The sequence below is a fragment of the Rhinolophus sinicus genome, linkage group LG07 (assembly GCF_036562045.2).
Source record: "Rhinolophus sinicus isolate RSC01 linkage group LG07, ASM3656204v1, whole genome shotgun sequence".
Classification (NCBI taxonomy): Eukaryota; Metazoa; Chordata; class Mammalia; order Chiroptera; family Rhinolophidae; genus Rhinolophus; species Rhinolophus sinicus.
The window spans coordinates 120,146,667-120,159,461 of NC_133757.1; the positions used below are offsets into that span (position 1 = coordinate 120,146,667).

General features: G+C 33.6%; 1 protein-coding gene across 6 annotated transcripts in view; it reads right to left on the reverse strand.

Moving 5' to 3' along the window:
• Positions 1–12,795, reverse strand: part of ABHD18 (abhydrolase domain containing 18) — a 39,526-nt gene that overhangs the window by 8,522 nt on the left and 18,209 nt on the right. For 5 of the 6 annotated variants that reach the window (XM_074338539.1, XM_074338536.1, XM_074338537.1 and 2 more), the window contains 7 exons: positions 11,204–11,304; positions 9,772–9,850; positions 9,583–9,669; positions 7,981–8,006; positions 4,773–4,911; positions 2,790–2,879; positions 2,038–2,139 (listed from right to left, as the gene is read on the reverse strand). In XM_074338539.1, coding sequence (XP_074194640.1) covers positions 2,038–2,139; positions 2,790–2,879; positions 4,773–4,911; positions 7,981–8,006; positions 9,583–9,669; positions 9,772–9,850; positions 11,204–11,304 — 624 coding nt within the window. Of the gene's footprint in view, positions 1–2,037; positions 2,140–2,789; positions 2,880–4,772; positions 4,912–7,980; positions 8,007–9,160; positions 9,217–9,582; positions 9,670–9,771; positions 9,851–11,203; positions 11,305–12,795 lie in introns of those variants that run through there. The other variant, XM_074338540.1, reaches the window with a different exon arrangement.

Below are 12,795 nucleotides of genomic sequence, written 5' to 3' on the forward strand. Positions count from 1 at the left end.
GGAATGGAGAGTTATGTTTAATGGGGACAGAGGTTCAGTTTAGAAAGATGAAACATTCTGCAATTGGATGGTGGTGATGGAGGAGATGATGGTCACACAACAATGTGAATCTACTTAATCCCACTGAAACGTATACGTAAAAATGGTTAAAATGGTATATTTAATGTTGTGCATATTTTACCACAAAAAAAAAAAAGGAAAAGAGATGTCAAAATTTAACTGAGTACTAAGATAAATGACTTGTATACTTTATGGCTAAATGTTTCCTACTGAACAATAAATCATTTAGTCTGCCTCATGTTTTTATTGCCAAAGTTTGGAAATAGATGAATTACCAAAAGTCTTACGAGTGTATCCTGGCAGTAATACACCAGCCACTCCAAATCCCTTTCTCAGATTGAACTAAGAATTAAAAATTATCACAGAAAAAATATTACCCATTAAAATCTCAGAAGCATGTACTAAATTTAAGGACTTATAAATATAACATAATTTCAACTGAAAAACTGTCAAATGTATGAACCTCCCTTAAAAAAATGCATGGTTAAGTTTTCTCATAAGCTCTCCAATACAAGTATCTCTCTGATTGTATGTATGGTGGATCACGAAGAACTAACTAGCAGGTAGAGCTATTTTGTAATGAGTTCTCAGGCAAGTAATTAACTAGACTTACTTTGTAAGAGTGAGGTTTGTAAATGATGAAATTATAAATAAGAACTCCTCACTGATACCGTGTTTCCCCAAAAATAAGACCTAAACGGAAAATAGCCCTAGCATGATTTTTCAGGATGACATCCCCTGAACATAAGCCCTAATGTGTCTTTTGGAGCAAAAATTAATATAAGACCTGGTCTTATTTTCAGGGAAACACGGTAGTAGAAAGATCCCTTTTCTTCCCCCGCTTTCTTCAGCCCCCCCCCCCCCACTCCGGTTCAAGCCATTGTTTCTCAGTCTAGTTGTGTCCCCATGCTGGTATGAGCCTTGTGCTCCCCCCGCCCCCAGCTGAGGCAGTCAGTTGCCAGTCGTCCATCGGCCACTCATCGCAGTTCACAGCAGTCCACGCCAACCTCTGGCTGCTCATGGCAGCCCAGTTTCAGGGAGAGCCGTCCTTCACAATCTTAGCTGTAGAGGGTGCAGCTCACTGGCCCATGTGGGAATCGAACTGGCGACCTCGGCATTACAAGCATAGCGCTCCAACCACCTGAGCCACCGGGCCAGCCCGAAAAACACCTTTTCTTTCTGAGATTTTTTTGTTGTTATTCTTAGTAACTTTTAAAGTGACTGTTGGAAATTTTTAAATTTATGAAAAGAAAAAAATTCATAAATAGAATTGGTCACTTAGGGGTGTAATAGGGAACCAATTCATTATCCTGAAAAGTGGCAAATTAAGGGAAAGAATCAAACATTTTTCCTGCCTTTACTATATAAACTACTAGGTAAGCAAATAATGATGAGAGAAGTACTTTTTTATGAAAGTACTCAAAGTAATAAATGAAAAAGTAACGAAAGGATTAGAATATCAGAATTTTGTAACCCTCAAAAAATTAACTGCAGGCAGTAAGCATTAATGGAGGCTTATACCACAAAAAAGAGACAACCAGATATTATATGCTTCCCATACTGTTAACAAAGGAATAAAAACTGAGTTTAATTAAGCCTCCAGACCTAGTTACCAATCTTCAGGCATCACAGAGCATGGAGGAACATGCTAAACTGGACCATGAGGATGCAATCAGAAAAATCTAGACTGTGAGGAACTCTACAGGTAAATAGCCCAAGTTTCTCAATAGACAAATTTTAAGGTTAAGAAAGGGATGGAAGGGAACTTACAGATTAAAAGACACTTAAAAGAAATATGTAGTAAGCCATACATTTTCTTAGCATATCTGTATTTCATTATTTTTTATATTTGTATTTTATTTTAAAAAGTAAAAAATAGGACTGCTTTTTAAGAAATTACAATTCTTCTTAAAAATTTGAATCATTAAACACAATCAACTTTCCCCCCAATGTTATACAGAAATTAAAAATACTTACTCCACAATATTCAAGCATGTGAATAATTTCTTCCTCATAAACTGTCTCTGTATAATACTGCTTTTCCAACTCCTTCCAATTAATTGATTTACTCAGCACGCCCTGAAATAACAAACTAAATTAAGAGCAAATCACACCATAGAGCATTTTTTCCCAAATTTTTATTATTACTGTGCAGATAAGAGAACAGCAAGCTCAAGATTTCCTATCTTTAGAAAGGCCTGCTTGTAAGGTTGGACCTTGACTGGAGTCTGGGAACCTGACTAATAAACAGTTCTTTACCCTGATATAAAACTTCTTAAAGGATAAAGTGGGTCTCTGGGCCCAAGGTGCTTGTACAAACAATGTAGTTTCTGGTGAACACCTGCTTTCCTTCTGGAATTTTGGCACATGCTAGGCAGAGGGTGCCTAAGTGACTGACGCCTGAGGAAAACCCTGGACTCCTAGGCCCCAAGCGAGCTGCACTAATGGACTGTCACAGCTCACTGCTGGAGGAATCACACACATCCTGGGAGAGTCCACTGGAAGCTTGGGCCTGGCGTCCCCTGGACTTTGCCCTGTGCACCTTTTCCCTTTGCTGATTCTGTACTGTATCCTTTTGCTGTAAAAAGTCTTAGTCATGCGTACGACCACATGCTGAGTCCTGTGATTCCTTTTAGTGAATCACCAAACCTGGGGGTGATTTTGGGAGCCCCCAAACAATTACCTTTAATCATATATAGCTATCTAAATATTAATTACAATTCAATTACCGTAGTGAAGACCCCAGAAGCTGTGGACCAAGAGAGACATGGAATCAATGGCATGGGCTTAGGCCAATTGGATACCGCTAAGGAAGCCATCTGTAATACGTTAACAGAGTCAGTTAGAGAGCTTTTGTTTAAACTTTCTAGTCATTAAAATAAAAAATATTTAATATTAACAAGCATTCTGTGTAATAGTTGGTGAGATAAAACATGAACACAAAGTCTCTAAACACTCCTGAGAATGTCTAGCAACCTCTTCAAATTTCCCAAATTATAAATTCAACAATGACCTATAACTTCCCCCTTAGAAAGCAATAAAGTATATTAGAAAATTTTAAGTAACCTCAAGACCCTTCCCAGAGAGCTTTTCTACTGGTAAATATAGAGCAAACATGCAGAGATGCAGAGGCTGGGCAGCAGGCAAAGCACACATTACCTGAGTGACTTGCTCAGGTACAGCAAAATGACAACTATAAAATCTCAGATCCTTGAAGTTGATGGAAAGGTGCCAAGAATGTGGTAAACTACAAAGCAGAATATATAACTGATGTAAAATATGTAATGTGTGTGTTTAGAGAAGGGAAAATGAAAGATGGGGTGTTGTTTTCCATATAAAGACGACAGTATGATCAAAGGCAAGATGGTGAGAAAGCAGAGTCTGCTACGGGAATAGCCAGCAGACTTCAGCTTGGCTGGTCGCTGGGGCACAGGTGGCCAGTGGGCCAGGGAGATAGGTAGGGCTGGAAAGATGATCAGGATCAGATGACAGGTCCCTTTTTCTGTAGATACTGGGGAACTAGTAGAGGCCTGAGCAAACAAGTGGCATTTTCAAGAAGTGATTCAAGGAAGCTAAATGACAGTCTTTTATGGGATTGGTTAGAGAGGATGAGATCTGAGGTGGGAAAAACCAGCTAAGAGGCAGTAAGCGGTCCAGGTGCAATTGTAAAGCCCCAACCTATATTATAACAATGGAAACACTAGTAGGTAGGAAAACAAATCCTTTTTCACCCTTCAGTTTTGCTGTCTGGTAGTAGTTGTTTTGAATTTGAGTTAAGTTTTTGAAGCTAATATTATCAGGTTCACTCTTTGGTAATTGCTTTGAGTAAATTTTTGAACTTAAATTTATAATTGAAATGACTTACAACAAACTATATTTTTCTAAGGTACTCAGTGACTAATATGTCCAGGTAATGAACCAGAGCATATTCCTGGCTCTCACTGAATCTACTGCTTCATGGAGCAAACAGATTGCTAAAAAAGTACTAATCACAGTACTGTGAAGTACAATAAGGAGAGGTGAAGTATAGTCTGGAGTAAGTAGGGCTAGGAGTCAGGAAGAGCTTCTCACAGGAAGTAAGCTCTAAATTAGAACCAGAGGAGCAAGCTGTTATTCAGCTGGGTGAAAGGACGTGGACGGGGCACTGGAAGGATGCCAGCACCGGCCTAGCTAGAGCCGGGTGCAACAACAAGCCTGCGGCAGGTTTTAAGCAGAAGAGCAGAGATCAGATTTAGGAAGATCACTACGGACGGTGTGGAGAACAACTGTTAAGAAAAAGATGAATAAGAGAAAAGACTAGAGACAGAGAAACCAATTAGGAGGCTGTTTGAGTACACTCTAGAAGACGAAAGTAAAATAGGCTGGTGGTACTAGGGATAGAGATAAGAGATAAATGAAAAGTATTTTCCAAATTAGCCATTTTTACCAAAAATGAGACATTTATATGTGAACCTTCTGTTAAGTTTATAATCAACATTTAATAAAACATTGAATCTAATACCCGAGATAGACCTGTGGAGTAAGTACAATCAATGTTTAATCGTACAAAAGAATAATATTAATTCATAACTGGAATGAAATTTTAGAATCTGTTTCTGCTTTCACCAAAACTAAAACTAATTCTATACCTAAAATGAAATTTTAAAATAACTAGATTCCCTAGATCTTATAAACATAATCACAATTAAAAATCAGTTGAATGAAAGGCTTACGTGTCCTCCCATGGATATTCCGGTCATTCCTAGAGGTCCGTAACCCTCCCTCTCTAGCCAGTGCAAGAGAGCTGCAGATTCTAAAACAAGAGCTCCTCCCATCACAAATAGGTCAGACACGTTTTTCAAGCTGGACCTCCTAGCCTCACAAAACAAAAAAGAAAATTATTTTATGTATTTACGTTTTATTAACATATGCAAATTTATAGTAGGCAGACAGACTTCAAGTTTTTCTGTTTTTGAATTTTTATGAATTTATTTGAGGCAAACGACTACATGAAACGGGGAGCAAGATCTCAAGTGCTCCCCAAGGTTTTCTTTTAAAGGACCAGATTGCTAAGTAAAACAATGGACTAAGTTGATGGAATTAGAGTGCTACTATACTAATACTGTTTGACATAGTATTAATCACCTAAAACTTAGTTTTACAAGTTATATCTGCTCAAAAGCATATAATCTTTATTGAATTTCAACTATTTAACTATTTTGAAGTTCGGAAAAGAAAATCTTATTTATTTGATGGCACTTTAAAAAAGCTGTTAAAATATTTGTGGGAAAATAATATTTCTATATTGCAAATTTTTAGTTAAGTTACCACTATTGATCTAAGTCCTTTGAAAGGACTTAATACAATAGAACTTAAAGCATAACATTTTTTAAAAAGCAATGTGAAAGATTTAACCTAATACTAGGCTCATGTATTACCATAATCTTAAGTTCGTTGCTTGTTGTCACAAAAATACTTAAGTTATAAATATAATACAATATTGGAAAAATAAATTTTTATAAAAATACATGTTTTAATTTAAAGAAAGACCAATTCAACTGGAAATTTTTGTTTTTAGAAACTGCTTTTATATGAAAGTACTTTTCCTTATAGGAAGTACTTAAACACGTTTTTAGATTCCAGAACCATTGTTATATATTAGTAAGAAACAATATTATTTTATTACTAAAGTGACCAAGTTAGAATCTGTTTTTCAAAATTTAATTAATATAAAAACATACATAATTGGCTACTGGATAAAATCTTGTTACACTGTACAAAAATTCATTTTATCAATGGTTATTTATGTCTACGTAGAATAATTATATGCAAACATCCAGGTGGCACCTAAATGCCAAGTTAACAACAGAATTCTCGCCCACTGTCCCACCACATCCTCTCAGAACTCTAAGCCCGTAAGGCAGGGTTTCTCTTTATGGAAACTATGCTATCTTATGTCAAAATAGATCACGCTCATGCTTCATCCAAAAAGAGCCCTTTTACCCTTCTGTTTGTTTCCTGTCCTCATTCCAATTTTCTACTTATGATCACATAATTCCCGATTATTCATTTTGACCGGGTATGGAAGTTTGAATTCTCAGGTCCACTTCAGTTTGTTCTTTTATACAGAAGTTACTGATGTGAGGTCAATATAACTATGGACCCAGTCTCAAATTATTTAACCACTTTTGATGAAAACAGGGTTAAGATGACATTAAAATAATTGTTTATTATTATTTAAATTGCAAGCCATTTCTTTCTTATGATGAATTATTTTAGAAAAATCAAATACATTGGAGCATTATTATATTTCTTGGGTACATAATGTGACAGGATATTTTATAAACATTAAAATTCTTACAATAATTCTGCAATGGAAACATTATATAGTATTCCCACTATGTAAATGAGGTAACTCATAGTTTGGCCAAGGTACTACAATTAGCAAATGACAAGTTACAATGCTAACTTATGTATGTATGTATGAAGCCAAAGTCAAGAGTGTTTCCATTAAACAATTTTTCTCCTCACTACAACACAATAAACTCTTTTTGGTTTTTAAACACCTGTAGACAGGGTAAAAATGACACACCTAGTTCTGAATTCAGAGCTTGATTCCAGAGTAAGAATTCTTGAACTATTTAGCCTGGACTTTTAATTTCTCACAAGGTTTTACAAAATTTATTCTAAATCTACCTAATCACAGGCTACAGATTTGCCTCCGCCCCACCCCACTTTCATTTATATACCTGTTTTATGACATGACCACACAGACACTAACTCTACCTCCATCACTTTCCAAATTCCTTACGTAACTTCTCCACTTGCAGGCCTAACAAACATCACAAATATGTCCAAGTCAGAACTTCTGATTTTCTACCAACAATATCCAATTTATCAACAAGTCTTATCTTTCACCTTCTAAATTATAGCTCAAATCCATTAGAACTTTGTTGCATCTACATTGCCACCCCCTTAAAGTTGCTCTTTCTTCCCCCAGCATTATTGCACTAACTTCCTATTTGATTTCTCTCGCCCCTTTTGGGGGTAAGAATTCTGCTACTCTTGCCCCAATAAGCTAAAACAAGCCCTTGAAAACATAAATAAGATCACTCCTATGCTTAAAATCTTCCAGAGATTCCCCACTGTACTTAAAGTTTGAATCACGGTGGCTCTTCTTAATCTAGTCCTTGCCTACCTTTCTCATCTCACTGGCACGACTCTCTCACCTGGTGCTTCCATTGGGCTTGTCATTTACTCTTTCTTCTCTGAGGCTGACCTTCCTCCAGGTCTTCACCTTGGTGGCTCCTTCTCATTATATCATGTCCTCATACCTAATATTGCTCCAACCCTGTACCCACTCTCTATACTCTTTATCCCAGTTTATTTTCTTCACTGCATTAATAAATATCTGAAATTATCTTATTATTTTTATCTATCTCCCACACTAGAAAAGAAGCTCTAATGAAGTCTTTTTGTTGCTGTCTTCCCAGTGTTTGGGGTCAGATATTTATTGAATGAATCAAAATTAAACACAATGTAGATTACAGAAATGCAAAAAAATGCCTTCAAAGTTCAGCATTTTATAAGACCAGGAAGAGAAAGTTTACCTTCAGATTACCTACATTATGCATTGCAAGAATAAAAAGAGTGTTTAATTTCACAAGTAAATACTTTAAAAAGGGAAATGTTTTATCATTTCTTCAGTTAAAGTTTTACAAATAAAATATACTGACAGCCAATTAAAATATTTGTATCTTTATCAGATATTTAAAATGAAAAAAGCTTAAAATAAAAATTTAAGTTAACATTCCTAATATTGTATCCCAATAACACTTGGAGACTAAATTTATAAATGGTTAACCAAAGACTACCAAAAATTTTAATATTGCTGAAAATTCAGTATAAAGACTGCAAAAACAAAGGTGGACATATACTTACATTTGGTCCTTGGGTTTCCTGCAGCCATTTAAGAATGTGGGTCAAAGAGAAAGTTTTAAAATAATTAAATATACTCTGTATTTCAAAACACATTAAACAAAAAAACTGAAGTTGAAGACAATTTGATACTAAAGTAACTGTTTCCTAGTTATCTCAAATGTGCTGTTTAGAAGTTCTCAGGCTTTTCAACTTAATTATTATTTTTCTTTTTTTAAATGGCTTTACTGAGATATAATCACATACCACACAATTTACCCATTTAAAGCGTACAATTTAGTGTTTTTAGTATATTCATAGCTGTTTAATCTTCAACTTAATTTTAAAATAAAGTTTATTTTTTTTATATTTGTATGTTTATTATAGAAAACCTGGAGAATACAGAAAGGCTTATTAGAAGTAAAACTACTTTATCTACAGACTATATTAATATCTTGGTGTATTTCCAGTATTTTTCCTTTTGCAGCTTTTTAAATAAATTTTGTTTTTAGGTTTTTTGCATACCTAGGTCATACCATAGGTTTATACCCTGTTTTTACATTATAAATAGTTTTCATATATTACTGTAAACTTTTTAATAACTAATTGTTAAATTTTACTAAATGCTTATTATTTACCAGGTACTGTTCTAGACAGTATTAACTATTTAATACGCTGAATAACCTAAGGGATTGTTCACATTACCATTAGGTACTAAAGATTAAGTAACAGGTCCAAGGTCATACAGGTAGTAAGTGGTACTAAAGGTTAAGTAACAGGTCCAAGGTCATACAGATAGTACGTGGTAAAGCAATAAACGTAACAAAATCAGTTGCATAATATTCCAATATTATGAACCACAGTTTTCTCAACCATTTTTCTATTGTTGGACATTTAAGCTATTTCTAATGTTTTACTATTATTATAAATAAAACTAAATAACTTTTCTCTTTTCTATCATTTTTCTCTTTCCTAAGTAATTTATCCTTAGAATAAATTTCCCAGAATGAAAATCACTGTCAAGGGATGTCAGATTTTTTTTTAAGGGTCTTGATGAATATGGTAAAAATGCTTTCCCAAAGGGTTGAACTGATATTCAGTCACCAGTAATGAGAGTGTCCATTTCTCAACAGCCTTATGGTTACTGTTTTATTTTTTTTAATCTTTGGTAATTGTTGCTTTAACTTTACATTTCTCTTATTACCAGCATTGTTGAGCATTTCTTTATATCTGTGCATCAGTTTCGTTTCTTCTTCTGCGTATAGTCTGACGTCATCGTGAAAATTAAGTTAAGAACTGTTCTAAACCTCAACTGATACTTAAATGTAAAAATGCATTTAAAACATGAGGGTTTCCTTAATAGCAAACATTTACCTTATTAATATTGAAATCCAGCATAAGTCTGACAGAAAACAGAAGTATAATTTATTTTTATTATACAATAGAAGCACAATCCTTACTTTGTTTTTTAAGGCATGAAACAATTTTTTACTTCATTCTTGCTTCTTAAGTGTTTTCTGAACTGATTACTAAATTTAACTAATTTAGAAAAATCGGCTACTATCTATCATTCCTTTTGATGATTTGTATAAATAAATAAAAGATTTCTAGGTATCACAAAAGGATATAATAAGGGTTTTCTAACAACAAAGAAGCCATCCGGGCTTCTTTAATCATAGGACGAGCCATCAATGTTCGTCGTCTCCAGTAATGCTAAGGAAAGAAAACATGACAGACATAAAAAATACAATAACCACATCTGTTAATGGGGAGTATGCTGTCAAATCAGAGATTAGATTTACAATAAAGTCTTACATGATCTCCTGTTCCAGCAAGATGAATGCATACGGGTCTGTATTTGCTATTCCATTCTTTAGGCACAATAAATTGGAACCTGTTTAAAATAAAACACATCAGTGAATTCTCTTTAAAAAACTTTTAATGCAAACTTTCAATTCTTAGAAGTTTCATAATTAAATTATATAGGAGAAAAATCATTCATAATTTTGACATTCAAATTGTAATTGACTAATTAATGTTTGCCTAAAGGTACCAGAGATACTGCAAATTTGCTTTATGTAGGATAGTAAAATATTCAATTACAATATAAACACAGAATTTATTGTAATTATTTTTTACCTTGTTCAATACCACAACTTTCAAAATGCATAATGAAATGTTCTTATTTTATTAAAACATAAATGTATATGGTTAAGTTTTAGAAAACACCTGTAGCTGCATTCTCAGGTAACATAAACTGGAATTCTGAGCTTACTTTGGGCAAGTGACAATATCACTAGTTATCTATTGCCAATAAACTGTTGAATAGAACATAGATAAATACATTTAGGATGGTTTCAATGATTATTTCTGCTTTGTGCTCATGGGAACGAACTCTTAATTTTCAATCTCCTAATGAAAACTATCAATATCAACACTCTCCCTCGTCTTGCACAATCAACATTGTCCTGCTTCTTGATATTTTGAAGATTTGGGGGAAATGGAAACATTAAAAAAAGGTTTTCTGCAGAAAGCTGGACATTTTTGTGATTATTTGTGCTTTCCTCTTGTCCATGTCCTCCTTTATCTCTTATCCCAATCTTATCTTAAAGTATATTTTGTATGATGTAAGTCTAGCAACCTCTGCTTTCTTCTGTTTCCATTGTATGGAATATATTTTTCTATCCCTTCACTGTCACTCTGTTTATGTTCTTACATCTGAAATGAGTCTCTTATAGCCAGCATAGAGTTAGGTCTTCTTTTTTTTTTATCCCAGCCATTCCATGTCTTTTGACTGGAGATTTTAGTCCATTTACATTTTAAATTATTGATAACCATGGAGTTACTACATCCATTTCGTTAATTATTTTCTGGCTGTTTTATAAGTCTTTTGTTTCTTCCGTCTTACCTTTTTCTCTTTGTGATTTGATGGCATTATGTAATGATATGCTTATATTCTTTCTTTTTTTGTTCATATATTATAGATTTTAGTTTTGTGGTTACCAGTAGACTTATACAAAACACCTTATATTTATAACAATATATTTTAAGCTGGTAACAACTTAAGTTCAGATGCATACTAAAGCTCTTTAATTTTACTTTCCTCTCACCCCATGTGTAATGGGAATAATGCTAAGTAATTACTGTAGTTAATGTTAAGTAATTTCAAATAATATGGCATTGATATTATAATTTTAAATGAACACAATCAACTTACTACTTTAACTTTCTGGATAAAAGTGCTTACCTTGCAATAACAGATTCAATGGGCATGATATCAGGCACATAGTGGGACATAGGAGAAACAAAGTGTCCATCTAGTATCTTACAGTCGGACTGATCTTCAATCTAAAAGAAAAGCAAAACCAAGATGAATACATGTAGACTAAGATATCTTGATCTATCACAGATGTTTTTCTATACCACCATTCAATTAAAAACTTTTTTTCAGTGCCTACTATGCATCCTTGTTGCCCAACTCTGCTTTCTAAAGGCCTGGTTCCCATTCATACAGATTCCTTTTCCTTCTATATCCTTTAATACAGTTTAGTTGGCAAAGTAAACTATAAATAAACCTCATGTATACAATGATATGCAGTAACTCCAAATATTATAAAATACTAGCTACAAAAATTTAACAATAGGAAACATAAGAACAATTTACAAATTGTGAAAAATAATTTACTGCAATCACATAAGGGTTGATATCAAATATTTAGAATGGCTCATTTTCAAGCAATCTATTGATATAATAAATCATGTCAACACATTAAGTAAGAAGAAATGTGACATTTACATATATAGCAAAGGCATTTGTTAATATTCATACCTAAACTTTTTTTCCATCAAATAGTTTTTCTTTTCTTTTAAGTAAAGAAAAATCTATCTCGCCAACAGTCAAAATTAAATGAGCAGTAAAACACTACATATTTTCATTAAAATCAGAAACAAAAAACCGTGTCTGTCGATGCTATATACATCCAGCTTTACCTAAAGACAAGTTCTAGCCAATTGTGTCAATATCATTTTTTAAATAGTCCACATTTTTTGCAAATGATATAAAATGCTACTTTATTACGAAGTAAATTTTCATAATTTTGACATATTTTTAATCGTTTATTAGGTTTTATTAGTCTATCTCTTATTTCTGAATCAATATCATGCTATGTTGATCATGCTGCAGCTTTATAAGACCCATTGATATATGACTGAACTAGTTTTTACTTATCACTCTTCCTTTTCAGGTATTCCCGATGTGATTGTATGCTCATGCTCTTCCCAAAATAATCTTAGGATACTTTCATGGACCGAACTCCTTTTTTGGTTTGTTTTAAACGAAGCAAGAAGATTTCTTAGAAAAGGATAGTATACTCTCAAGATAGCAAGAGCGGGCAGCCTCGGAGAAGCGCAGCTGCCTGGACCTAAATCCTAGATTAAATATTTTAATTGGGATTGCACTACATTTACCAAACATGGTAAGGAGACCTAACATGTATATTAAGAAAGTTTTAATCCAACAAGTCTTTAAGTTTTAGTAAGCTTTGTGCTTGCTAGTATAGTTTTAAAGTTTTCTTCTCATGTATTTTAGAAGAATAAGCTATTGATAAAGGAGGCAGCAAAAACTAATGTGAAAGGGAAAAATAATTCAACAGATAGTGTTGGGATAATAGGCAATTTGGTAAGAAAAAAAACAATTTTGGAGCCATACATAATATAGATTTAAAAATTAAGCAAGCTATAATTCAACAACAAAGACAACCCAATTAAAAACGGGCAAGTAATATTTCATAGCTATTTCTCCAAAGATGATATACAAATGGCCAATGAGCCCATAAAAAT